Raw genomic sequence first — 27,677 nt, 5'->3', positions numbered from 1 at the left:
AAGGACTGGGGCTGGAGGCGAGAAGTTGCGCGCGGGCCGCGGGAGCGAGCAGACGGCGAGGCGGGCGTGCGGGCGTGCGGGAGCCGGGCGCGGAGGACCGGGCCGGGGGCGAGGAGGCGGCATGGAGCGTCTGGCGCCCCGTGCCTGCCTGGCCCTGCTGTGGGCTTGTGTGCTGGCCGCGGCCGCCGCGGCGCAGGGCAAAGAAGGTGAGTGTGCGCGCGGGGCCGCCCGGGTCCGCAGCAGCCCGGGCGGCCCGACCCCGGGAGCCCGAGCCTCCCGGAGCCCCGCGGGGTGACGCGCGCAACTTTGGAAACCGACCTGGCGCCTCCCAGCCCCGGCGTGCCGGGGTCGGGAGGGCGCGCGCTGCCTTCGCGACGAATCTGGGACCCCAGCCCGGGTTACGGGGCTTCCGGGGACTGTGGGGTTGCGGCCGGGCGCGCGGGGCTCCGAGGCCGCCGAGAAGGGGCCGCGGTGCCGGCCACGCGGTCGCAGCCCGGGCGGCGCCTTCAGGAACGCGTCCCGACGGGGGCGCGAGGGTCCCCTTGGAGAATGGGGTGTCTGAGAGGGTTTCCGCGGGCTCAGTCTCTTGGTGACCTGTCCTCACTCACCCGCTGGGTCCGATTTTGCCGAGAAGCATTCCTGTGGAGGCCCCTCGTTTTGGGGAGGGGGCTCTTTGGCCGGCTAGGAGCCCCCTGCGGAAGCCCCTGCTCCCTGAGGGCTTCTCCACGCCCCCTTTTGCCTCCAGGCGGGCAGGAGAGTGCAGGGGGAGTTTCGGGCCAACCTGCCCACGCAGAACCACCCTGTCTTCCCAACCGGCGTTCCCAGGCTCGGGGGTCAGGTTCGGGGCCACGAGTGCGGACAGGAAGTCCCAAAGTCAAGCGTTCTGAGCTAGGGGTGACTCAGAACGAGGAAATGCGGCAGGTGGGGGCGCGGTCTCTCGAGGTGTGGAGCCGTCACCCCAGGGCCACCGGGGAGTCCGGGCATCCGGGGGTGGGGGACTGAATCAGCCACCCCCGCCCCAGCGCTCCCTGAGCGGCGCCGGGTGAGGGGCCCGCAGACTTTGCCCTGGGCGGGGCAGGTGTGTGGATGGGGGCGTTGCCCCTCAGCTAGGGTCGCAGAGAGGATGGGGACTCCCGTCCTTGGCCCAGGACCTTCCTGTCCACCCAGCCGAGGCCGGCTTCGGTTTTCAACAGTGAGAACACGTTTTCCCCCCCGTCGGCCTGGGCAGAGCGAGGCTTCCGCAGGCTCCAGCAGGGGGAAGTGTAGAGGAAACCCCAGGCCTCTGAGAAGGTTCCTTGAGCCTTGCTTTCTTTTTCTGTCTCCCAGACTGGGGTTGGAGGCTTTGCTTTTCCAAGTTTGGAGGAAAAGAGGCCAGAGCTGGAGCTGGTGGAGGTGGAGTGGGGCAGGGGGTGCATCCTGTCCCAGTTCTTGGATGGGTCTGGGCTCCTGGTCCCAACTTGCAGGAGTGGGTGGCAGGGATTTCTGTGATCCCCAATACTCACCACCCCACCATCACCCTCCAGCTTTTGGTCCTCCCCCTTCTTGGGGAACTGTGCTTGGAGAGAACGGGAGAGACAGCTGGAATCCCTATAGGCTTTTCTGGAAGGCTGTCCTGGGGGCGAGGGGATTAGGCAGAACCGACACTACCCCGAGCTGCCAAGCTGTGCCTGGAGTCGTCTGGTGCTTGGGCCCCATATTGCCCCCTCCCCAGCCTAGATGACTAGCCACCCACCCCCTCCATGGGATTGAGGAGGAAAAGGGTGTGGGCTGGAGGGTCCTGGGATGGGGGAGCATTTTTGCTTAGGCTCCAACAGCGCCTGTGGATGACTCCCTAGATGTGCCCACGGTGGTGGTGGTGGAGGCAGGCAGTGGTGATGGCCCAGCTGGCAGTTGCTAGTGGGTTTTGTTCTTTGGTTTTCAGGCTGAATGTGGTGGATCTGCCTGGGGCAGATGGGCGTGGGGTGGGCAGAGAGAAAGACCACATGCCCCTTCCACCCTTAATCTAGAAGACCGCTGCTCACATCCCTTCTCCTTTCTCGCCCCCTCCTTGTGGGCAGAGGAGCCGGGATGTATCTGGAGTCCCAGATGGAACCTGTTAGATTCTCAGCAGCCACTGAATCTGTCCTCCTTTTGCAAATGGGGAAACTGAGGGAGGCCCAGGCTGAGCCCTTGCCAGCCAGGGCCCTCTGCACAGAGAGGGTCACATCTGAGCATCTGGCTTTTTGAGCTGCTAGAGCCCAGGGCCCCTTGTGTTGTGGTTTCATGGCCGATTTTCCGAGGAAGCAGAGTCTCTGTGGGCACAGATGCAGTGGTGCCGATGCGGTGGCTGATGGGAAGGGGGCTGGAGAGTGCCCAGGGGCCCTGGAAAGTCCTTGGCTTGCTTCTGTAATAGCCCAGCTTGCCCTCTGTCCTCTGCCCTTTTTTCTTTTTTTCCCCACAGAGGCCCTGCCCTCCCCCTTTTCTTTAGGAAGTAGCTAGTTTTGGGGAAAGAGGGATGCAGGGAGCAGGGGGGTACCTCCAGGTAGTGCTGTGTTTGAGTAAAGAAAGCAATATGGACCCCTAAGGATGACGTCTGTCGTGGAACTGGAGGCAGAGAAGGGGTGGGGTGAGGGACTGAGGGCTCATGGATGGGCCCTGCCTAACCAGGGCCTCTCAGTGAAGGCTCCAGGGGCGGCCAAAAGGCTCCCAGGCCCCCACCCCTTCCAGGGAACCAGAGCCCTCAGTCCCTGGAAGAGCTTAGGGAGAGAGAGAGCCGCACCCTGGCTCCTGTTCCTGTTCCTGGTGATCGGTTCTAGGGAATTTCCTGGGAGGGGGCTATGGCTGGAAGCCCCCAGGGGAGGCCTCCTTCCTGTGTGAAGGCTTCTTTTCTTCTCAGATTGAGCCCCGTGGTACTTCTAGAGCCAGGCCTGGGGCTGGAAGGGGAGTGCACTCTGGGAGGGGTGGTGGGGTTCCCTCTGTGCCAGGTTAACCCTTCAGAGCCTGAGAGCTATGAGCCCCCTCCCTCGGGGGCATGGACTGCAGCTTCCTACCTGTCTGAGGAGGAGGGGATGTGCAGAACTAGGCGGAGGGGCACTCACTGGGGTCCTCCTACCCACCCAGCTGGAGCCAGGAACCCCCAGATCCCTTCCTTTGTAGCCAGAACATTCCATCTGCCAGTGGGGTTAGTGAGTTTTCCAAGCCTGGGCCCTGGGCATGTCCGAACAAATCCGTGCCCCTACCCCACCCCCTCCAGCCACCCTCCTCTATCCCCATAGCCTTGGGACAGGTGCCACATCGGATTTCCTCTTGCCGGTCTGGGCTGCCGGGCCCTTCCTAGAGAGATTTGGCTCGGGTCAGCGGCGGGTGGTGGTGCCTCCCACCAGGGGAGCAAGGCATTCAGACCCCAGGAGAGGATTTCCAAGACCCTCTCTGTCCCCCTCACTCTGTACCCATCCGTGAATCAGGCCATGTCTGTCCCCCGCCTGCCCGGGCTCCACCCTTAGAGTGATTCTTCCAAGTCCTAGTCTTGAGGAATGCTGCCTCTTGAGGCCATATTCTTCATGCTTCAGGGTCCAGAGGAAGTGTGCTCAGTCCCTTCCCCCTTCCACCTGAGGATTCTTACCCTCTGAATCCGGGGACTTTGCATAGGGCTCCATGCCTGAGTTTCCCCAGCCTCCCTGCCCTCTAGGGAGGGTGGCACCGCCTGGAAGCTACCTGGACTTTACTTGGAAATGAAGGTGGGACCGTGCTGGGGTCTTGGGTCATGGCTGCAGCCACTGAGCCTGGCAGAGAGCCAGAGGTGGACTGACAGGTGCTGCCCAAGGGCAGGGCCAGATCTAGGGAAGCCCCTGGCAGTGTGTCCCTCCCCCGAGCTCCAGATGGCTCTCTGGGGACAGCATGGTCCTGGCACCTGATCCCTCTTGGGCCTGGAAGTCCCCTCTAAAGGTTTCCATCTCTGTTCCACCAAACACCCCTGGTAGGGCAGTAGCCAGGGGTCAGAAAGACGTGGCAGGCGGACCACTTTCCCAGGGAGGGACCTTGCCAGCTGTGTGTATCTTGGGCCTCTCCTAGAGGCCCCTATGGGTTCAGAGCTTTATCCTGCCTGCTCTGTGGCTTTTGTGGTGGGGAGATCAGTTTCCAGACACCCCCGCCATCAGTCCCCCCCTCTCCTCCCTGGAGCTGTTCCCACCTGTTAACAGCCCTCCCTTCTTGGAGTGCCAGGAGACGTGTGTGTACATATGTGTGCTGCGTATGTGTGCGACGTGGCCTGGGTGGGGTTGGGGATGTTTTGTGCTGGGGGTGGGGGGGGGATGTGGCAGGAGCAGACATGGGAGCCCCCCAGGCCCACATGCCTGCTGAGGGGCCTTGTTTCAGGAAGCAGACGGGGCGGCGTGGTGTCACTTAACCCGCCCCAGCTCTCTGCCCAGCTGCTGTCCCCCTGCTGGGCTGAGCTCTGTCCTGCTCTGCCCAGCTGGGGGCAGACCGGAGGGGGGTGGTGTGGTTGGAGCTGTGGCCTGGGAGACAGGGGGCCTAGTCCTCACCCAGCCTGTTGCATAACTTTGACCGGGTCCCGTCCCTTTCCCAGGTCCCTACTTCCCTGTCTGTCGAGGGACGGGTCTTTGGGATATAGTGACCTTGTATAGCGGGGTCTCTTTCTGAGAGCTGAGGAAGCTGTCAAGGCTCCTGGGGGGCTCTCAGCTTTCCCACCATGGCCTGAGCCCTGGAGATGCCCCCGAGCTAACTGGCCCTCCTTCCCATCTCTTCCAGTTGTACTATTGGACTTTGCCGCTGCTAAAGGGGAACTTGGCTGGCTCACGCACCCATATGGCAAAGGGGTAAGCCTTCAAAGTCAAGTAGGAGCACGGGGATGGGGAAACTGAGACCCAGTGAGGATGGGGTCAGCCTAGATCAAATAGCTCAGCCAGAGATCGAACTCAGGGTCCCGCTTCCCACACCAGGCTCTGCCATCCAGGCTGGGTAGGCTGGGGGTTGGAAGGTAGGGGAGGGACCTGAGAGGCAGAAAGGACTGGGGAGACAGCTGAAGGCCCTCCCAGAGCAGTGGCCCTCGGATGACCCAGTGGGCCGAAGCTCAGAGGACCCCCCACCTAGTTTCCTCTGCCTACCTCTTGGGAGGGTAAAGGTTGAACGTTCCCTATCTTCAAGGTCCCAGCCCAGAAGGTGAGAGGTAAGGGAGAGACAGGGAACGGTGGCTCCCAGGTCCCATAGCCCAGGAAACTGGATCTAGTTCCTTCCTGCTGGGCCTCTCTCCCTTCTCCACCGGCTGTTACTTCCCCTTCCTGCTAGGGGCTGATTTGTTTTGCCTCATCCCCACCCAAGTTTCCTCCCCTCTGTCCTGCCCTACTGTGACCAGGATTGGTGGACAAGACACTGGGATCCTTTTCCCAGCCTTGAGTGATTTTGGGGAAGATACTGCTGCTCTCTGGGCCTCAGCTTCCCCTCTGTGTAATGGGCACTTGCTGAGTTTGTCCGGGGGCCCTGAGCCAGGGAGAAGTATGTTTCTTGGTGGGGGGGGAGGGGTGCCGTTCCCACTGCTGGCCAGCTCTGCGTGAGTCAGGTGCCTATCCCTGGCCACCTTAGCCCTGTGCAGGCCTGAGATGTAGCTCTGTAGATTTCCAGGATCCTAGAATGATACAGATCACCTAATCCAACCCAGTCATTATAACAGAGTGGGAACCTGAGGCCCGAGGGCATTCGAGAGGGGCCTTGGGCAGCATCATATAGTGTAGTCCAGGCCTCTTTCCCCAGCCCCTCTGCTTTTATTCATTCATTCACTTGTTCGTTCAACAAATATTTTCCTGAGCACCTACTCTGTTCCAGGTAGGCCCTGGGGTTACATAAAAGAATTAGGTGCAGTCCCCCCCCGCAACGAACTCAAGAGTCTAGTCTGGGAGCCAGATGTAGGTATCAGCACGTAGGTTCCAAACGCTGTGATTAAGGGGGTATGGAGACTGAGAGGCAGAGGGGGCACATGGCTCAACCTGAACAGTGGGGCATCATCCTTTGTTTTTGACTTAACCCTTTCCCCTGCCACTCACACACACACAGTAGATGATGACGATGATGATGGTGACACTGGCTGCCAGTGTGACAGTGCACTTCTTCCCCACACCAGACAACGTGCTTGGCATTTCGTAGACACTCTGTCATCTATCCTCACAGCAATTCTGCGAGGCAGACCTTGTCTCCCTCCTACAGATGCAGACTTTGAGGCTCAGAGAGCTTAAGTGATCCACCTGCAGTCACATGGGACCCCCCCAGACCCCCCCACCCCGGCTCCCAGTCCATATAGAGGGACAGGCCGCAGCTCAGCCACTTGCAGCCTGTGAGGACGAACTTGAAGCACCTCTCTGGGCTTCAGTTTCCCAGCCCTATGGCGAGAACTCTAAAACAGCATCCCGATGCCCCGCTCTGCCTCCTGGGCATTGCCTCTGGGCCTCAGTCTCTCCTCGGGCGCCTGCCCACACTAACCTGTCGCCCCCACCCCCCGCCCCCCTGCGCAGTGGGACCTGATGCAGAACATCATGGACGACATGCCCATCTACATGTACTCTGTGTGCAACGTGGTGGCCGGCGACCAGGACAACTGGCTCCGCACCAACTGGGTGTACCGCGGCGAGGCCGAGCGCATCTTCATCGAGCTCAAGTTCACCGTGCGTGACTGCAACAGCTTCCCGGGGGGCGCCAGCTCCTGCAAGGAGACTTTCAACCTCTACTACGCCGAGTCGGACGTGGACTATGGCACCAACTTCCAGAAGCGCCAGTTCACCAAGATTGACACCATTGCGCCCGACGAGATCACGGTCAGCAGCGACTTCGAGGCCCGCCACGTGAAGCTGAATGTGGAGGAACGCTCCGTGGGCCCGCTGAGCCGCAAGGGCTTCTACCTGGCCTTCCAGGACATTGGCGCCTGCGTGGCGCTGCTCTCCGTCCGCGTCTACTACAAGAAGTGCCCCGAGCTGCTGCAGGGCCTGGCCCGCTTCCCCGAGACCATTGCGGGCTCCGACGCACCCTCCCTGGCCACCGTGGCTGGCACCTGCGTGGACCATGCCGTGGTGCCACCTGGGGGCGAAGAGCCCCGCATGCACTGCGCGGTGGATGGCGAGTGGCTGGTGCCCATCGGTCAGTGCCTGTGCCAGGAGGGCTACGAGAAGGTGGAGGACGCCTGCCAGGGTGAGTGACGGTACAGGGGTGGCAGGAAAAGGGGCTGCTGGGGTGGGGGCTGTGGTCCTGTGAGATCCTGGTAAGGTCATCCCTGCTCGGACTCTGACGTGCGGAGGGGTCTGTTAGAGGAAATCACGAGAACCTTCCTGGTCTTCGGTTTCCTTATTTATGGTTGGGCTCACTCATTCACTGAGAAGGGACACACTGAAAAACAGGAGACTATGGAAGGTTATGAGCAAGGATTGGAGGACAAGAACGCCTGGGTTCAAATCCCAGCTCTACGTTTAGCTGTGTGACTTTAAGTCAGCTTCTTAACCTCTCTGTGCCTGGTTTCCTCATCTGTAAAGCGGAGACAAACATAGTGCCCACCTCGTAGGGTGCTTATGATAATCAAATGACTTAATGCTCGTAAAGTGCTTAGGTCAGTGCCTGACACGTAAGTGCTTTTAAGCGTGGTTGTTATTTTTGATTCATCCCACAAGTACAATTTAAATATCTACTATATACCAGCGCTGTGGACCCATGATGCAGTCTCTGGAGCTCGTTCCATCCCTGTTAACTCACTGCATGACCTTAGGCAAGTCACTTAACCTGTCTGGGTCTCAGGCCGCTCTCTTGTACACGGGGTGAGGGAATTGGACCCAGGATTCCGTCCCCTGGCTGCACATGAACCACCTGGGGAGTTTTTGGAAAACGTGTGCCTTGAGGTAAGAGTGGAAGGGAAGTGTGAGATCTGACGTTCCCCAGGGCCACGGTCCCAGGTTCTCCTGATGAATCTTCTGCTGCTGACAAATGGAACCCAGAAAGGGGCCAATTGTACTGGACTCTGTCTGGGAACGGGGCCTGGGCATTTGTGAGCTCGCATCAGGAGGCTGTGGCTTGGCATGGCCAGGGCCTGTGACAGCGGAAATCTCTACAGCAACGTGGAATTTTTTTCAATGGGTGACTTTTTCTAGAAATCGCTGTGGGGCAGGGCATTTGTGGAATGCAGGCCAACCTTTGGAAGGCCAGCTCATCCTCTCTCTCTGGGAATTTCTTTGCTGAGATAAGCGGGGTGTTGAGAAATTGGGGTTTAGTTGCCTGTAGTTGTACGTACCCACTGGGTGATCTTGGGTAAATCTCTCTTCATCTCTGGCCTAGAATAGGAAGGCTTTTTACTTGTTTTTTTAGCTACAGATCCTGCAACACACGAAGTAGGTTGAAATGTCGGAGGAGACTGAAGCCTTTTCTGATCGGCTCCCTTTGCCTCTTAAAGCCTCAGAACCTTGCTTAACACGCTCTGTAAGCCCCTGGATAAGAAGTTCCTTTTCTGGCCATAAGCCTGTGCCTTAGTCTCTGCTCTGGCCCTTCCTGCCACCCCAGTGTCCTCCCAGCTCCCCTCTGCTGTCTGAGTCTCTCTTCCTTAGGCGGCCCCTGCTTTAGGTGACCTCGAGTGCACACTCCCAGTTTCAGACAATGACTGCGGGGTGGGGGGGCCCCGAGGCAGCCCAGTGGGTCGAGCAGGCTCCTCCCACATGACATCCTCACACAAGAATGCGGGGGTGGGGGGGGGTGAGGGGCAGCTGAAAACTTTCCACAGGCTGGTGATTCAGGCCCTGCAGAGATAAGTGGACATTGGGGTTGGGGGTGTTCTTTCCAGCAAGGCGGGGGGCAGCCTTCCTTCCCCTAGAGGCGGGGGGTCAGGGTTCTGGCAGGCTTTGTTTGTGAAGAGCTGGATGGGCCCCGGGTAGGGAGGACTGGTTTCCACGAGCAAATCTTTGACTTTCCTGGTGGATCCTTCTCAACCGTGAGCCGCCTGGAGTCCTGGATTTTCTTCCTTGAGATCCCTCTACCACAATTAAAATTCCCTTCGGTGTGGTCCAGGGGCCACCGTGTGGCTGGGAACCCCCAGCCTGGCTGCTCTTTATCCCTGCGGATGTTCTCAGCAGCCCCTGACCATGATGCCAGTGGAGAGAAAAACAGTGACTCCTGTAGACAAGTGATCTTCACCGGCAGGTGTGAGCTAGGCGAGCACTTTATCCGAACACTTGCTCAGTCCGGCCCACCTTGAGGAGGCTGAGGCTCAGAGAGGCAAAGAGACTTGTCTGCAGTCACACAGCTAAGGCGTGTGGTCGTATCAGGATTTGAATCCAGGTGATGCTGCAGCTCCCGGGCCGGAGGATGGGCCGGGAAATGGGGCGGGAAATGACCAGTTCCTTTGGAATCCCTGACTCAGCTCCTGGCCAGGAGACAAGCTCTCTGGGTAGTCCCTGGATGGCGGGTCCTGGCACAGGAGGGAGGGTGATCGGGGGCTGTTACTAAGCACACTGAAGGAGAAACAGAGGCAGGTGCAGGGCCCGCCCTCCCTGCCTGGCCCTCCACAGCGCCGTGGACCCAGATTCTCCCACTGGGGCTTTTACTGATGACAGATGGAGTGCAGAGAGGGGTGTGGATTCCCTGAGGTCACTGAGCACCTGGCCCAGGTCATCTTCAGAGTTCGCTCCTTTTCAGGGTTCTTTCCCCAGGAAGCTTGGCACTCAGGAAAGAGTTAAATGGACAACGGCAGGGAGGCACCTCCCAGGTGCTGTGATCGGACAGGTGGGCACACTGCCCGGAGAGCTTTCTGAGCTATGTCAGGAATGAGCCAGCTTCACTCCGGTCCCCCGCCTGCCCCCAGCCCTGCCCGGAGTGGGGGGTGGGGGGGGACAGCGGAGTCGCTCAGGCTGACCGTCATCTCCCCCGGGGCGGCTTTGTCTCTCCTTCCTGTGCTGGCATCGGCAGCCGAGCTGCTGGGGCCCTGCCTGGCGCCTTGGCCGTGGGCACTGCCGGCCAGGTGAGCAGGTGGCCAGCGGCCTTGGCCAAAGGCTCGGCCTAGCAGCTGGGAGGCCAGAACTGGAGGTGGGCACCGTGAGGAATTCCTTCTTTGGAGGCTCCTGCTCCTTCAAGGGGCCCGGTTCGTAGGGACACCCCAGTCCGGGCACCAGGCTGAGCGTTTCACAGGGTTTCCTTCAGTCTTCACGAGCCCAGAAAGGCTGAGGACTTTAGCTCCATTTTATAGATGAGGAAACTGAGGCCCAGAGAGAGGAGACAGTGACTAGTGACCAAAAGAGCTGGCAGTGTACTGTGCCCAGCTCGCTGCCCCTGGCATGTGTCCTACCCATGAACGACATGAACTTGGCAAGTCCCCTCTGGGCCTCGTTCTCCCCATCTGTCAAATGGGTGGGTTGGACCCCTGCCGATCTAGTGATCAGAGTCCACCTCCTGTGACTTTCTACTGAAAGCCTAAGAACCTGGATTGCTCGGGCAAGCTGTTGACTGGGTGACCTCACCTCGTGCAGCAAGGATCAGGGTCCTAGTGCTGGCGTCCTGAGTGGCCCAGGCCTAGTGGGGGTGGGGGTGGGGGGCCCAAAGAGGAAGGGAAGGCATCCTCTGGGCAGGGGATGGCTCTAGTTACGGTGGTCTTTGGGTAGGGTGGCCCCAGGCTGCGTCAGGGGCTGTTGGCAGAAGCCCCGCTTAGTCAGGACATGACTGATCCTCAGGCTGGCGGCTCTGTGAGCTGTTGACTCTTGGGCACGTCCCCTTCCTGGGGAGTGCCACCGGGCCTGATTTCTGTGGTTTCCTCTGGCCTGCTGGGTGGGGGCCACGGATGGGATGGGATGGCCGCTCCCCACCTCTGTGCCCTGCCTGCCCCGCCCTCAGCTCACACAGGGGGCAAATTCACACCCCGGCAGGCAGCTCAGGGGGGCGGCCCCTCCCTCCCTCTCCGGAGGTAAGTGGGTCCCCTGAACGGAAGGAAGGAGGCAGGCAGGGAAAGCAAACAGAAGATAAAAGGCTGGTGGTGGGGAGACAGCAGGAGGCGGAGGCTGGCGGTGGGGGGAAGCCAGGCTTATCTCTGGCACGGTGGAGGAATGTGCCTGAAGATAATTCTCCAGGGTGTGTGTGAAAGGGGCAAGGTGCTCGCCACGGGGACATCCCCACATGGGGCTGCCAGAGCCTGCTGGGGAGTGAGAATCCACCGGTCTGGGGCCTGGGGCCGACATTTCCCCTGGACGACATTTCCCCTGGACGTTTCCCCTCATCGGCAGGGTCGATGACTCCTGGGTCACCGTTTGCTGCCCGTCAGGGCAGGAGACAAAGTCCACGCGCTTTCCCCCTGAGCCTCCGGGAGGTGACTGGCCCCAGGTGAATTGCCACTATGACCTCTTGACCCCGTGACCTCCCCACTACCAGTTTGGGAGGTGGTTGGGCCTGGGGGGAGGGGCTCTGCCAGGGGCTAGATTTGCGTCACTCCAGAGGGTGTGTGTCCCTAAGTCACTCCACGCTGCCATCTGAGAGGCGGGCACTGGGAACTGGAAAAGCCGGGGTGCCGCTCTGGGCGCAGCCACCGTGCCCCAGTTCCCCTGCTCGGTGGGGCCCGGGCCTGCCAGGCAACCTGCACCAGAGAAGCTCTCCATAGGTGTGCGTGCCAAGGCCGGGCTCTGGCGCCGGGCGGGTGGGCATCCTGGCGCGCCATCCCTGCAGGGCCTCCGAGGGCACTGCAACCCTACTCACTTCCGTGGCGAGTGTTGAACGTACACGTCCTAGGCTTTGCCATCTTCGCGCGTTCATTCGCTCATTCGCCTATATCCATCCGGTCAACAGACGTTAGCTGAACACCTACTGCGTGCCAGACCCGGGGCCGGGCCGCGGGACGCATAGAAATGGGGCTCTGTACCTGGTCTCCAGGAGCTGCCGGTCTCAGAGAAGATCCTCATGTGAGCAGAAATCATTTCAAATGGAGCACGAAAGCCAGGCTGTGAATTCCCCTGAAGCAGAAACAGTGTTTATCTCTCTCACTATCGTATCCCAGATTGTGCCAGACACGTAGGAAGTGCCCAACTTCTATTTGGTAAACAGAAGATTGAGTAATAGATGCCCTAATGGGGCAGAAGAGGGCCAGAAGTTGGGCAGTCTGGGACGGCTGTGGAGAGGCGCTCAAGCTGGGTATTGAGGGATGCATAGGAGTTCCCCGGTTGGCTAAGCGACCCGTGGGTGTTTGTGTATGTGCGAACACCCAGTGCGTGACCCCGTCCCCACTTGCGTGTCCAGAATGCCAGGAAATCTAACCAAGTCAGAAAGACGCGGGGGCTTGTTGGTTGGTGTCCTCCATGCAGATTCTGGGGCGCCCCCAAGCACGGGCACACCCTCCAGGTTCCCCGAGGACAGCCCCTCGTAGTTGTGCGGCTGGAGGAGGGGGCAGCACATTCCCGTCAGGCAAGTACTTGCCCTGTCGATGCTGCCTCTCCACTGTATTATCTAGCATATCCACAGCGGAAATCTCTCCAAATTCCCTCTTTCCTGCCGGCAGCAGTCAGGCCACCCCCGGGCTCTGGGGCCAAAGAATGGAAGCTGACTCTTCCCCCCTCCCTCCACCTTCCTCCTCTTGGCACAGGGCTGGGGGTGCTGGGGAGCAACCGCCCGGTGGGGAGTGGGGGCACGGGGTGGGGAGGGGGGGTTGCAGGTGGCTAACACCTTCTGGGTACAACCAAGCCTGAGCTGTGGGGGTTTGTGGGCCCCTCCCCAGCCTGAGTGCCTGGGCCGGAAGGTGTGATGGTGGTTCTAGGGGCCCCTGAACATCCCCACTCCATTGGGCCCAGACACCTGGAGCCAGTACTTACCCAGCGCACAGGCCCCTCCAGGGACAAGTCAGGGCACTTGGGGGAGTGAAATCCCAGCATAAAATGGCCCAGCTCTCTGGAATTTCAGTTTTACTTGAACATTTGGGGGAGGAGAGAGCTATTTTTGTGATGTAACAGATACATAAGGAGGGATGCAAAACGCACGTGGATTTCTGAAGTACAGTAGGAGGCTTGGTTCCCCAGCCAACACTCCGGGCTCGATTCTGCCTTTCCCTTTGCATTGGCCATTATGGTGCCCAGGCTGAGAAAAGCGCTTTGTCAGGGAGGTGCCCCCCCCCCCCCCGCTGCCCCCGTCGCCCCCCAATCCGCTACCCTCAGCTGCTCTGAAATTAGTCTTGGGATTTTCTGGCTGTTGAAGCGGGTCAGGACTCATCTCCTGTCTCTTCGGGCTCCTTTTAGAAATGTTGATTTCTCTTTGTGCTAAATCAAGATGTTTGTGGGAAGAGAGGGGCCCCAAGTCGAGCGTCCTGGGTTTAGGTTTTGGTTTCGTGTCTTAGGAGCTTGTTGACCTTGGACGCGTGGTCTTGCCTCTCTGGGCATCAGACTCCTCTCCCCGAAAGTGGCACGAATGATACGGGGCGCCAGTTTAACAGGCTGGTGGTGGGGACTAGGAGTGTCAGATGCTTGCTGGGCCCAGGAGCGGCACACAGTAGGTGCTCAGTCAGCGGTCCCTGCTAGTGACTGGGGCTCCGGGCTCTGCAAGAGCGGGAGTTGGGCCCCAGGCCCCCTCTGTCCTTGACGAGCCCCCTGCCCTGCGGCCTGCGCCCTTTCAGGGCCCGGGCTGGGGTTCTGACGTGACAGCACGTGGAGGAATGGGCTGCCAGCGTGCCCTTGGAGTCCTGTCCCCTGACTCCCAGTCCTGCTCCCCTCCTCCTCTCACACAGGGAACGGGACAAGGAGGGAGACTCTGCCCAAGAATTTTCTTGACGGTGCGGATCTGACCGTGCCATTTTGCTCTACACCAAACCTTCAGTCCTTCAGTGGCACTCACTGTCCCCAGGATAAAGTCCTGGCTCCTTGGCCTGGCATTAAAGGCCTTCCTCAATCTGGCCCTGGAAACCTGTCAGCCTTATTGCCTCCTGCCCCCACTCGTACTTTCTGTGTTTTCTGTGTTAGTCCTGCTCTTTCTCGGCCTGACCCTCCTCCAACACCCCTGCCCCACTGAACTCCTACTCAGCCTCTAAGCCCCAGCTGAACTGTCCCCACTCTGACTCCTCAGACCTTAGCTCTTGCCCACCCCAGTGGCAGACATTATCGTGTGTTCCTGTCGCCTGAGTTCAGGGGCTTTGTCTCATCTCGGGGTTCGTGCCACAGAACAAAGAACGTGGCACTAAGGTGGGAGGTGTCTCAGGACATTGTCCTCAGAATAAGCTGCAGGGAGGTACAGTCATGGCAGGGCTGTAGAAGAGGTTGTAGGAGAGGGTGATCCCACCCCACCCTGGCCACTTGAGCAGCTGCCTAAGCCCTGGGCTGCCCTGGAGAGCGGGCCTCGTGTCTGGGCAGCTTCCTGCCTAGGAAGCCAGGAGGGGGCTTGGGGCAGGAGCGGGACAGGCTGGTGGGAGGAAGAAGCCTCTGGAGTCAGGTGCCTGAGCCCCTAGCCGGCCTGGCCAGGACAGGACCTTCCCCCCAGGGGGAGGAAAAGCTGCTTCCTGGCGGCCCTCGTGAGTGGCGGAAATGACTCGATCCTGGAGGCAGCTCCACGGAAGATGCCGGGGGAGGGGGGGAAGGAGGGGACCGGCCTTTCCTGCTTCCTGGTGGGCCAGCCCCGGAACAGGAAGGCAGTCGGGTCCTGGGGTGGGGGAACACCTGCAGGGGTGGCATCCTGAACGGGTGTGCCTGGCTGATCAGCTGAGATGGTGGTGAGAGTCCGTCCGCAAGCACCAACGGTGTGGATGTAGTTACTGCCCTGGGCAGCTTGAACCTTAGGTGGGGACCCATCAGGCTGGTCTGCGCGGATCAAAGGAGAGGAGGCAGGCGGGCAGCGCGCTCTGTCCGGGGCCGAGCCAGGTGTGAGGTCGGATTCTCGGGAAGCCGAAAGGGGAGACGGAAGCCTTGAACGCCAGGCTCAGGTGTGGCCCTTGTTTCGAGAACAGGTGGGGAGGGCGCGGAGGTTCGGAGCACAGGGGCGAGGCACTCGTTGTAATTTTAATTTAATTGTTTTAAAATTTAAATCCAAGTTGGTTAACACGCAGTGTAACAATCACAAGATGTTTCTCCAGAGAGAAAACAGGCCCACAGGGGTGTGTTTAGCAACCTGCACGGGGTCCCCTGGCAAGGTCCCACTAGAGAAGCCGCTGAGGGGGTGAACTGTCTCTCCCTGTGTCTGCCAGCCTGCTCCCCTGGATTCTTCAAGTCCGAGGTGTCCGAGAGCCCCTGTCTGAAGTGCCCCGTGCACACCCTGCTGTCCCCCGAGGGGGCCACCTTCTGTGAGTGCGAGGAAGGCTACTTCCGGGCACCGCAGGACCTGCCGTCGATGCCCTGCACTCGTGAGTCTTGCAGCGGGTCGGGGAGGTTGGCCGGGGGGCGCGTGGCGCGCCGGTTGACACGTCCAGGCTCCCGGGGCCTCAACTCTGCCCTCTGTGCAGGCCCGCCCTCCGCCCCGCACTACCTCACGGCTGTGGGCATGGGCGCCAAAGTGGAGCTGCGCTGGACGCCCCCCCAGGACAGCGGGGGCCGTGAGGACATCATCTACAGCGTCACCTGTGAACAGTGCTGGCCCGAGTCCGGCGAGTGCGGGCCCTGCGAGGCCAGCGTGCGCTACTCCGAGCCGCCGCACGCGCTGACCCGCACCAGCGTGATCGTCAGTGACCTGGAGCCGCACATGAACTACACCTTCGCGGTAGAGGCCCGCAACGGTGTCTCGGGCCTGGTGGCCAGCCGCAGCTTCCGCACTGCCAGTGTCAGCATCAACCAGACAGGTGAGGGCTGGCCCGGCTGTGCCTCTGAGGCCATCCGGGATGCAGGCGGGGCTTCCGGAGGGTGGCCACCCAGGGTGCAGCTGTGTCCGGAGACGGGCAGCAGCAGGTGGTTAAAGTCATAGTCTGTGGGGTTGCTTCCGAGCTCTGTGACCTCTCTGGGCCTCAGTTTCCTCACCTGTAAAATGGGAGTAGTAAGAATAGAGTTATTGAGAGGATTCAATAAACTGTTATATATGAGGCTCTTAGAACAGTGCCCAGTCCACAGACAGGTTATACCAAGAGTCCCGTCGCTTTACTTTATTATTTATGCACTCGTAAATATTCGTAGGGCACCCCGAATGTGCCAGCCCGCGGGATCCAGCGCCTGCGGCTCTGTGCTCTGGGGCTGGAAGTTAAGAATCCCAGCTGGGGGGGGAGGGGGGGCGCCTGGGTGGCTCAGTCCGTTAAGCGTCCAACTTCAGCTCAAGGTCACGATCTCGCAGCCCGTGAGTTCGAGCCCCACGTGCTGACGGCTCAGAGCCTGGAGCCGGCTTCGGATTCTGTGTCTCCCTCTCTCTGACCCCTCCCCCGTTCACGCTCTGTCTCTCTCTGTCTCAAAAATAAATACACATTACAAAAATTAAAAAAGAAAAAAATAGAAAAAGAAAAGAAAAGCCCTGAAAGAACCAGGGCTGTGGGTGAGACTGGGTCTGGGTGCACTCACCCCCCTGACCCCCACCAGCTCCTCACACCCTTCCCCCTTGCCACCGTCCTGCCCAGAGCCCCCCAAGGTGAAGCTGGAGGGCCGCAGCACCACCTCGCTGAGTGTCTCCTGGAGCATCCCCCCACCACAGCAGAGCCGTGTGTGGAAATATGAGGTCACCTACCGCAAGAAGGTAACTCGAAGGGTCGGGCTGGGCTGCAGGCAGGGGGACTGGCTGGTCAGAGGTGCCTATCACATCCTGCACATGGGGACACTGCGGCCGGGGGTTTTCCCAGCAGCCACCTCTCCCAGGCCAGCACAGCAGAGTGTTGTGGGAGAGAAGACACAGTGCGCTGGAATTTTCAGGAGAGAGAGTCGGGATGCAGGCAAAAACCTGGTCTTGGGGGCGCCTGGGCGGCTCAGTCGGTTGAGTGTCCGACTTCGGCTCAGGTCATGATCTCACGGCCTGTGGGTTCGAGCCCCGTGTCGGGCTCTGGACTGACAGCTCGGAGCCTGGAGCCCGCTTCGGATGCTGTGTCTCCCTCTCTCTGCTCCTCCCTGCTCATTCTCTCCCTCCCTCCCTCTCTCTCTCTCTCTCTCTCATAAATGAACATTAAAATAATTTTTTTTTAAAGGCTGGTCTTTAAAAAAGCCTGACCCAACCTGGTCAGACAGACCTAGGTGTGAGTTTTGGGTCGTGCGCCTGCTGGCGATAACCTTGTGTGACTCACTTCGTTTCTCTGAGCCTCGGTTTCCTCGTCTGTAGGAAGAGTGTCGAGTGTGCTAGAGAAAGTGAGCCTCCTTGCTAGGCTGGGCTGGGAGTGGTCTCTGGCGGGCTGATACCCCTGCCCCGCCCTCATCATCGGCCCCTCTCTCCGTGGCCACCCCCAGGGGGACTCCAACAGCTACAACGTGCGCCGCACCGAGGGCTTCTCCGTGACCCTGGACGACCTGGCTCCAGATACCACCTACCTGGTCCAGGTGCAGGCACTGACGCAGGAAGGCCAGGGGGCCGGCAGCAAGATTCATGAGTTCCAGACGTTGTGTGAGTTGGGTACCGGGAACGTGGGCCCTGAAACAGAACAGGTGGGACATCTGGGAGGAGGAAACGGATCAGAGAACTTAGCAATGCCCCCCTCCTGGTCAGCCTGGGCCTGGGATAGCCCTGTGTGGGGGTCAGCCCCAAGTCTGGGGAAGGGGCGGAATTGAGGGCTGGGGGCGGGGGACCAAGGACGTGCATTCAGGGCAGTATTGTGAGAAGGAGGGACGTGGGGTCCGGCATTGGCAGACTCGGTTCAAATCCCGTGTCACCGAGAGAGTCCCACACACCTGGAAAACTTACTGTTTTCCCTGGGGAGGACCTATCATTTGCCATCTATGAAATGGGAATATTCTCATGCACCATCACAAGTAAAAGCATCCAGCACGTGTCTCGGGTCCCTCAAGTGGCCTTTGGGTGCAAATCCAAATCCACGGCATTGCCGTGATTTGGAGCGTGGGGGACTCCCTTGACATCAGCTGGTTTTCCCTGACAGCCACGGAAGGATCTGGCAACATGGCGGTGATTGGCGGTGTGGTTGTTGGCGTTATCTTGCTTCTGGTGCTAGCAGGAATCGGCGTCTTCATCCATCGCAGGTTAGTTGGAGCCCCGCCCGGGCTCCCCAAGGGCTGAGGTGGGACGCAGAGGGGGCGGGAACCTCAGTTTCCTGTCTGGAAAATGGGGCTGATGGTAATCTAATCCCTGCCTCCTGGGGGCTGTGAAGAGGCAGCCAGCCGTAAAGGGCCCAGCACAGCGCCTGGCACGCCGCAGGAGCTCAGGACGTGGCGGTCGTTATCTTTGCTCTTGGTAGTAACGGTGTGTCCACACTTCCTCTGGACACGCAGGCAGGAAGCTCTGGGAGCTCTAATGAGGAAAGCCCTCATTATGGCCACTTAAGGGGCCATTATGGGGCGTAGATCCCAAGGAGCGAGCCCTGCTTGCTTGCTCATTTCCTCCCCGCCTCTCCCGCTGCCTTCCCTGCACCCTCTGCCTGCTGAGCGGAGTGCTGAGCTCACCAAGCGCCCAGAGGGGAGCAGGAGGCTCCTGGCCAGAGCAGGTCGCTGACCCCTCTGTGTGTTTGGTTCTCCGGGGGGGTTCTCTCAGGAGGAAGAGCCTGCGGACCCGCCAGTCCTCCGAGGACGTTTACTTCTCCAAGTCAGGTGAGAGGCAGCACCCCTCCATGCCCCGCCCCGCCATCCCCGAGCTCTGTGGTGGAGATAGGGGACAGCCTTGCAACCAGGGCTCTGCAGTGGGCGGCTCAAAGGGGTGGGACCAGGAGCTCGGTGGTCACGTGGCCTCCTCCCCTTCCACTTGGGTGACCCCTCCCCAAACTGTGACCCCGCCCCTCCTGCTCCCTTCCAGAACAACTAAAGCCCCTAAAGACATACGTGGACCCCCACACATACGAGGACCCCAACCAGGCTGTGCTCAAGTTCACCACTGAGATCCATCCATCCTGTGTCACGCGGCAGAAGGTGATTGGAGCAGGTGAGCGCGGCGCCCCAGCAGAGGCCCTGGGACCCGGCTGGGAGCGCTCGATTCCCCGGGCTGACGGGGTGCTCCTCCCACCTTGTCTTCCTTCAGGGGAGTTTGGGGAGGTGTACAAGGGGACACTGAAGGCGTCGGGGAAGAAGGAGGTGCCCGTGGCCATCAAGACGCTGAAAGCCGGCTACACAGAGAAGCAGCGGGTGGACTTCCTGAGCGAGGCCAGCATCATGGGCCAGTTCAGCCACCACAACATCATCCGCCTGGAGGGTGTCGTCTCCAAATGTGAGGGCTGGCACCAGGCTGGAGACGGGAAACCACCACCCCCCCCCCCCCGCCCCGCCCCACCCCGGGCCGGACCACCCATGGCAGGGGTGGAAAGGGGCTGCTACCAAACAGGGGCTTGGTCCGTAGCTGTGCCCACCCCCACCCCCAGCGGTGCCCCCTGTCCACGACTCTGGCCACCCCCTCAAACCTGTGTCCACCCTCTGCAGATAAGCCCATGATGATCATCACTGAATACATGGAGAACGGGGCCCTGGACAAGTTCCTTCGGGTGAGGATGTGGGTTGGGGTAGGTGGGGGGTCCAGGGCTGGTGTGCCTGGGGTGCCCCGGGGGGCTCGGGAGCTGGTGGCTGAGGGCCTGTCCTCTGGCAGGAGAAGGATGGCGAGTTCAGCGTGCTGCAGCTGGTGGGTATGCTGCGGGGCATCGCGGCCGGCATGAAGTACCTCGCCAACATGAACTACGTCCACCGCGACCTGGCCGCCCGCAACATCCTCGTCAACAGCAACCTGGTGTGCAAGGTGTCCGACTTCGGCCTGTCCCGTGTGCTGGAAGATGACCCCGAGGCCACCTACACCACCAGCGTAAGTGCTGGGGCCGCTGTCGTCCCCGGGGATGAAGGGCTCAAGGGCAGAGCAGCCTTCACTCTGGGCACCTGGGCACAGCCCTCAGGAGGCGAGAACACTCTAGGGAGCGTGGAGGAGGGGCCCTGACTAAATCTGGCCTGGCTGCCAGAGTCCTGGGGCTGGCCAGAGGGGCAGTAGTGACCGGGCCTGGGTCTCCCACAGGGTGGCAAGATTCCCATCCGCTGGACGGCCCCGGAGGCCATTTCGTACCGCAAGTTCACCTCGGCCAGCGACGTGTGGAGCTATGGCATCGTCATGTGGGAGGTGATGACCTATGGCGAGCGGCCCTACTGGGAGCTGTCAAACCATGAGGTAGGCCCCCTCGCCCTGCCCGCCCTCTCCTGAGCCGAACTGAAACCCTTTGCCTGTTTCTGAACTCCAGCGGCTGGGCAGAGAAGAATTTGGGGGGCTAATCTTCGTCTGGTGCATTCAGTAAATGTTTATTGAGGGCCTAGTATGTGCCAGGCCTTGTGCTGGGCTCCAGGCCCAGTCCCTGATTATAGTCAGTGGAAGGACAAGGAAACAAGCCGATGGAGGGGTGGGGGGGGAGGGTGTCTGCGTTCCTGCGTGTGTGCACCCGCGTGTGCATGTGATATATGCGTTTGTGTGTGTGTGCGTGCACATGCCTGGTGCCTCACGCAGCCTGGAGGCTGAGACACGGAAGGGGAAGGAGGCGTGTCTAGCTCCTAGCTGAAGGAGTGTCTCCTATAGATGTCCCGAGACTGGAGGGAGGCTGGCTTCAGCCTGGGGCGCCCTGGAGGGTGCAGGGTCAGGAGCCCCTTCCTCCGTGGGGCTCTGGAGACAGACCCTTAGCACTAGCCCTCTGTACCTCTGAAAGTTGTGGTCTGAGTCAAGAAAGGAGGCCCATCGCCTCTGTTTCTGGGGCTCCCCTTCCCTACTCTGCCCACGTGCATGTACGGGGCCTTCTCGGGGACCCTGCCCAGATCTGGCACCTGTGAAGGCACGCCTGACCATCCTGCCTTCCCAGGTGATGAAGGCCATCAACGAAGGCTTCCGGCTCCCCACCCCCATGGACTGCCCCTCCGCCATCTACCAGCTCATGATGCAGTGCTGGCAGCAGGAACGCGCCCGCCGCCCCAAGTTCGCCGACATCGTCAGCATCCTCGACAAGCTCATCCGAGCTCCCGACTCCCTCAAGACCCTGGCTGACTTTGACCCCCGGTTAGTTCCATATCCTCTGTGCATGGCGGCCCCTACTTTTTGACTCCTGAGCCGCTTCAGTGCAGCGGCCGGCCAGGGCTAGCGGACAGGGGGCTCGGCACTTACACGGGGGCTTTCCTTACACCGGACAGGGGCTCAGGTAATGCTAATGGACGCCATCGACATATATGGGAAATGTGCTGGGCAGTGTGCGCCGTGCCGAACATGTTTTAACTCATTCAAACAACCGATGAGATGGGTCCTGTAATTATCCGCCTTTTGTTGATGAGGAAGCTGAGACAGGGCGATTAAGTGTTTTATGTGCTGGCAGGTGGCCAGGCTGGGGCTGTGCCCCCAGGAACCTGAATCTTAACATTTCATTATTTTGTGGTTATTGGTGGTGGCATTGCCAGCGGGGGTAGAGGGGGGCAGCAGGAGCTGTGAACGCTGAGGGCTCGCGCCGCGCCAGCCTGTCTCCCTGAACCCTGCCTGATCTGGCTTCCCCGTTGCCCAGGTAAGGAAACTGAGGCACGGGGCAGCTGGGCGAATTGCCCAGGTTTAGGGAGCAGCAGGCTTGGAGCCTGGATGCGGCAGTCCCTCACTGGCAGGTGGGTGCTTCCTGTTGCAGCGTGTCTATCCGGCTGCCCAGCACCAGTGGCTCAGAGGGCGTGCCCTTTCGCACGGTGTCCGAGTGGCTCGAGTCCATCAAGATGCAGCAGTACACAGAGCACTTCCTGGCGGCCGGCTACACCGCCATCGAGAAGGTGGTGCAGATGACCAATGAGTGAGTCTGGCCCCCCCCCCCACCCTTCTCCCCACCTCCCCGCCGCTCCCCCTTACTCTCTCTTTCTCTCTTGGGGGAGAGAGTCTTCACAGGAAGGGCAGAACCAGGCCGGCAGCCAGCAGTTCTGGGCACTTGTTCCTGGCTACCCCCCCCCCCCGCCCCGTCTTCCTGCATCTTTTTTTTCCAGAATGGGAAAATAATAGCAATTGTAATAAGAGCAGTGTTTCTCGAGGGCTGACTATGCGCCAGCTGTGAGCCTGAGCACTTTGAATCCGTGTGCATGCCAGCTCGGCAGGTGGGTCTTGTCAATGTGCCCGCCAGACACGTGAGAAAAGGGGGTGCAGAGAACGGCAGTGACTTGCCCAGGGTCCCATGGCCACTAGGGGAGCGGCAGGATTCCAGCCCTGGCCAGTGAGGGCCCAGAGCTCAGGGACCACGGAGGTCATTCGTGGAGAAACTGAGGTTCAGAGAGGTGCCACTTCAGGGCACACGGTCTGTAGCTGGGAATCTGGGGGAAAGAAAGGCTTGTCTTCACAGCTGGTGTCTCCTTGAATTTCCTGGTTGCCTTGTGAGTAGATGTTACTACTTCCCCCATTTAGCAGGTGCGGAAACCGAGGCTGCCAGGTTATGTAGCGTGCCTAAGGTCACACAGCCAGGTAGGGGCAGCATTCCTGCCCAGGATGCCGAAAAGAAACGGGCAGAGCCCTTGGACTTCACGTCTCCCCAGGTGGTTGACTCCGGGCCTGCAGTCCAGCCTGACAAGAAGTGCCAGTTGCCCCGGCCCTGGCTCAGGGCACAGCCCTGTGTCAGGCCGCCCTGTGGGAGCTCTGCTTTCCCCTCCAACATCGGGGAACTTTCCCGGCATGGCCTTGGCTCGGACACCTCTTCCTGCCCCGGCGGGGAGAAGATATTATCCTCTTAGCCTTTTGTGCCTCCAAAAATAGCATTAGGTCCCAATAGCCCAGCTCGTAGAGGGTCCAAGGTCAGGGCCGGAATGGGCCCTGGGGCTGGGAGGTTTTGGGAATCACACGGAGGGGTCAATCTGGGCCTCCCACAGTTCGGGGTCACAGAAGTTCTGGGATCTGGGCCTGAGCAGGAATATTCTCCAGGGGCTTTGAAGACCGCTCAGCTGGGCTTCTGATGGCTGGTCACAGCTTCTTCAACCAGGCCACGGCCCCTCCCAGGGGACGGGGAATCAGACAGGGACAGAGCTGGCCGGGGGGGAGGCCTGGAGACGAGGAGAGAGGAGACGGGTCCCAGGAGATTTTTGTGTGTGTGTGTGTTGCCAGCCGGCGGCAGGGTCCCAAGCTCGGGCTGTGCAGTCACACTTTGGCTTCAGGCCCCACATCTGCCGCTTCCTCGCAGGGCACCTTGCGAGCGTCCATCTTTGGGCCTTGGTTTGCATTTCCCTGCTGTACAGATTGCATGGGTGCAGTTCAGGTGACAGCACATGGCACCCCGTAGGGGCTTAATCCACATCACTCTCCTGTCTCCTCCACCCCCTCGCTTTCCGCCTGAAGCCTGTGGGCAAATGCCAGGGTTCCTGGGCCCCCTCCTGGAACAGCCCCTTTGCCCCTCCAGGGGCTCCCACCAGGGACAGCACAGATTCTCTTGTGGGTGAGCAGAGCTGAGGGCAAGGTGAAGTGCTTACAGGAAACACATGTTCTTAGAAGCTTCCCGAAATAGCCCGGGGTGCTCCTTGGCCAATTCCTTTCCCACGAGCAGGGACAGGGCTATCTTGGATGGAGGGAGGCTGTGTGTATGTGTGTGTGTGCATGTGTGCTGTGTTTTGAAAGGCCTGAATAAAGGCAGGAAGTCATTCCATGCTCCCTCCTCCTCCCACCAGCTCGGTGGTGCTCAGAGCTCAGGCCTGTGTGACTCACCACCACTGCCTCCTTCTTGATTTCAAATAAATGAAATGAATGGGGATCTTAGAGCACTTTTTTACCCTGAGGGTTGTGTCTACACATGCCGTGAGTCCCGGTGGGAGGCAGTGAGCTGGTCTCAGAACTCAGCACTTTCCCCGATGGGGTCGGGGGTTAGGCTCCAGGGTCCCTTCCCTACCCCACTCCGGTCCCTCCCAAGGAGCTGGCTGCTTGTTCTCCTGTGGTCCCACGGCGGCCACCTTTTCTCAGATCGAGCATCCACCACACTATCTTGGAGTCGCTCGAGGGTCTAGCTAGACTAGTGGTTCTACACGTCTTTTGAGGAACCAAGGAAGTAGGGGACGTTGTGCCCCAGGAAAACGCCCTGTCCCGTGTCTGGGGTGACACAATACAGCTTTCTGTGACGGAGGCACAGGCTGATGGGGCTTATGGTCTCTTCGTGCCCTCAGCGTGGCCTTGTGCCGACGGACTGTTTGCTGAGGCCACGGATCATTCACATGCGAGGCTCCAGGAGCCCTCTCTCACCCTTTGTGGCCAGGCCAGCACACAGTAGGCAGGGGAGGTGTGGCCTTTGAATCTCCCAGGACCGGGGTTGGCCTTGAGAGACCTCAGAGGAGAGGTAGCCCCCGTCACGTGTCTCCCTACCCCCATGATGAGAGTCGATGGGAATGGCAAGAGGGAGACTGAGGCTGAGGCAGGAACAGGCTTGGGATGGTCTACAAAGGCCACAGGCATCAGCGGGTCTGTGATTCTCATCTTTTGTGTCTCTGATTAGCAAATGAGGCAGGGAAGGTATCGGGGTCTCTTTTGTGTTGAAAGAGGACGGAGCTGGGGTGGGTGGCTCAGGAGCGTCTCACCAAAGCTTCCCATTTTACATATAAAGAAACTGAGACCCAAAGACAGGACAGGACCTGCTCAAGGCTTTGATGAAGTCTGGGACTAGAATTTGGCCTCTTGCCTCCCAGCCCAGGGTTTTTGTTCCCAGGTGGGTCTCGGGAACAACCTCCGCTCCCTCCCTGTCAGATTAACTACACCGATTTGGGAGAGGGGCCCAGGGCGGCCCGGGGAACTGGCTCCGTGTCCCCCAGAGCAGCCATTCATTCATTCAGTAGGTACTCCTTGAGGACCTACTGTGTACCAGGCCTGTCCTGGAGCCCAGAGGACTAGGTCTCTGTCGGAACCCTCCGAGTGCTCACATAACCCCCTGATTCTTTAAATTTTTTTTTTCAACGTTTATTTATTTTTGGGACAGAGAGAGACAGAGCATGAACGGGGGAGGGGCAGAGAGAGAGGGAGACACAGAATCGGAAACGGGCTCCAGGCTCTGAGCCATCAGCCCAGAGCCCGACGCGGGGCTCGAACTCACGGACCGCGAGATCGTGACCTGGCCGAAGTCGGACGCTTAACCGACTGCGCCACCCAGGCGCCCCTGCCCCCTGATTCTTAAACCATACATCAGGGTCTTTGGGACTCGATAAAATGTAGACTCCCTGCCCCACCTGGAGAACTTCAAGGTCGGTGAGTCTGGAGTTAGGCCCGGGATCCTGCCTTTTTAGTAAGTGCCTCCTTCCCGGGTGATCCAAGTGCTTCCCTGGGAGCACACTTTGAGACCTGTAGGCGTGGGGAAAGCAGCGCTGTGTTTTCAGCACCCTTAGCTGTTTCGGTCAGAATGGCCCGTGGTGCTCGGTCAGGACGTTCTCCCAGGTGTCGGACTTCTGGCCTTCCTGCCATGGTGGGAGCAGCCAGCCCCTGTTGGAGGTCCGTGAGCCACCCTCCCCGCGCCCCTGGGTCTGCCCTTCCCCGCTCAGCACTTCTCCGAGGGCTCCCAGAGCCTGTGGGAAAGTCATGTCTCCGGAATTGCAAACAGGAGCTCGCACCATATAATTAGTTTCATTTACAGCCAGGAGACGGCCCATAAAAACCTGGGTGTTTTCATGGGTTTGGGCTGGTGGGTGCGGGTGGTGGAGGAGAAAAGTCCCAGAGTGAGCAATAAACATCCTGCTCCAGGGCTCCTGGGAGCATAAGTGGTTTTATAAGAGGATGGAGAGGCATGGAAAGGGGGGCGGGAGGGGGCTGTGGGCTCCTGGGCACGTCTTTCCATCTGGCACCCCCTCTCTGCCACCAGTTTCTGGGGTCTGCCAGCCTCCGGCGAGGTACTCATCCCATTTTACAGGTGAGGAAATTGAGGTTCCTAAAGGGAAAACACCTGCCTCAGTGCGACCTGGTCACCTGACTGGTGACCCGCAAGCCCCTCCCATTGGGAGCCGGCAGAACTTTAACCTTCGAGGTCCCGCTGGGAGCGGTTCCTGAGTTCTTCCTCAGTTGTTAGCAGTGGGCACCCGGAGGGAGGAGGGGTGAAATAAAGCGGTGGCTGGGAAGAGACCTTGGGGGGAGAGCTTTGAGGAACACCCCTAGAGGGTCCCTGCCCCCTGCCCCCGCTCCCCTGCAACTGATGATGGTGTCGGTGCTGCCTGGGGAAGAGGACAGACCCAGAGTCTGGTTCGCGGCTTGTTCAATTTCCAGCTCTTTCCGCCTCCCAGCTGTGTGACTTCACCTCTCCGAGTCTCAGTTTTCTAATCTGCAAAATGGAGATGTAAAGAGTACCTGGTGTACAGATCATTGTGCAGATTTGATTGTGGGGGTGGGGGGGAAGCTTCTAGAGTTGGTGCTTCTGTTCTTTATGGGTACTTAAGTTTATTTATTTATTTATTTTGGGGGGGGGGCAGGGGCAGGGAGAGAGAGAATCCCAAGCAGGCTCTGGGCTGTCCGCACAGAGCCTGACGTGGGGCTCGAACTCACCAGCCGTGAGATCAAGACCTGAGCCGAAATCAAGAGTCGGACGCTTAACTGGCAGAGCCCCACAGGTGCCCCCAGAATCAGGGCTTCTATCGGTTTCTTAACTTTGTCGATGTTAGTGAGCTTTCGGGATGTAGAACCTCCCGTCAGGCCTCTGCCCCCTCCGTGCCCCCCTCTTCTCCCCTGCCTCTCCCCAGCCAGCCCCTAACTCTCTCCCTTCCTCACCCACAGCGACATCAAGAGGATTGGGGTGCGGCTGCCCGGCCACCAGAAACGCATCGCCTACAGCCTGCTGGGACTCAAGGACCAGGTGAACACAGTGGGGATCCCCATCTGAGCCCCAGCCGGCCTCGAACCCCCTCGGCCAAGAATACTTGAAGAAATGGAGTGGCCTCTCGGCCTGCTCTGCACTGGGCCACCAGGGACCTTATTTATTTTTAGTTATTCCATATGGATGCCACCCTGAGGCCTCTGCTGGGGGGGGTGGTGGTCTTGGACGACACCTTGGCCTAAACTGAGGAGACGCTCAGGGACCCCGAGCTGGGGGCCTGTTCATCTACGAAGGACAGACTGCCAAGCACTTAGCAGGCACCCCCATGGCCCCAGCACCCCCTGGGGCAGGAGCCCCGCCAAGGCATTCAGACAGACACACAGGACATTTCCGAACTGACCTCCCCTTTGCTGTCTTGGGAGGTGGAGGGGAGGGGTAGCCTGTGGCCGTGTGAACAGGGTACCTCAAGTCCCACCCACGAATGAGAATCAGACAGCCAGCAAACTCAGCTGGGCAAGACCCACGGTGGTTCCCCTGTCCCTCTGGTGCCTTCCTCAGCCCCCCAGGCCCTGTCCTCAGCCCCAGCGGGCCAAATCTTGCTTCCCCGGGGCCCTCGCAGGATGCTTGGTTGTGTTGAGGTTTTTTTTAAATATATATTTTATATTTTGTGGAGAGTATGTGTGTGTGGCAGGGGGCCTGGCCAGGGCTGGGGACAGACGATGGCCTGTGTCAGACATTCCCAGGCTGGGGGCCGGTCCATCCGGTCTCCCTCCCCTTTAGACAGCATTCACTACTCTGTCAGTGTTAACGATTTTGTTTTGTTGGGTATTTTTTTTCGAACCTTAATTTATTATTATTTTTTTTATATTTATTGTTAGGAAACGACTTATTTCTGCTCTGGAATAAAGTTGCAGATGGTTCAAACTGA

At 59.7% G+C, this 27,677-nt stretch overlaps 1 protein-coding gene across 1 annotated transcript; it reads left to right on the top strand.

Annotated features, from left to right (window-relative positions):
- On the top strand, window positions 1-27,677 carry EPHA2 (EPH receptor A2). Its single transcript, XM_043573854.1, has 17 exons — window positions 1-206; window positions 4,747-4,814; window positions 6,501-7,170; window positions 15,149-15,304; window positions 15,404-15,736; window positions 16,496-16,611; window positions 17,310-17,463; window positions 17,954-18,053; window positions 18,562-18,617; window positions 18,820-18,945; window positions 19,042-19,227; window positions 19,437-19,498; window positions 19,600-19,809; window positions 20,014-20,163; window positions 20,840-21,033; window positions 21,641-21,796; window positions 26,710-27,677. The coding sequence occupies exons 1-17, from the start codon at window positions 122-124 to the stop codon at window positions 26,813-26,815; spliced, it is 2,928 nt and encodes a 975-aa protein (XP_043429789.1). The 5' UTR covers window positions 1-121; the 3' UTR covers window positions 26,816-27,677.

This window comes from Prionailurus bengalensis, chromosome C1 (genome assembly GCF_016509475.1).
Source record: "Prionailurus bengalensis isolate Pbe53 chromosome C1, Fcat_Pben_1.1_paternal_pri, whole genome shotgun sequence".
Taxonomy (NCBI): Eukaryota; Metazoa; Chordata; class Mammalia; order Carnivora; family Felidae; genus Prionailurus; species Prionailurus bengalensis.
The sequence above is the reverse complement of the archived record's forward strand: the minus strand, read 5'-3'. Positions and strand labels throughout refer to the sequence as shown.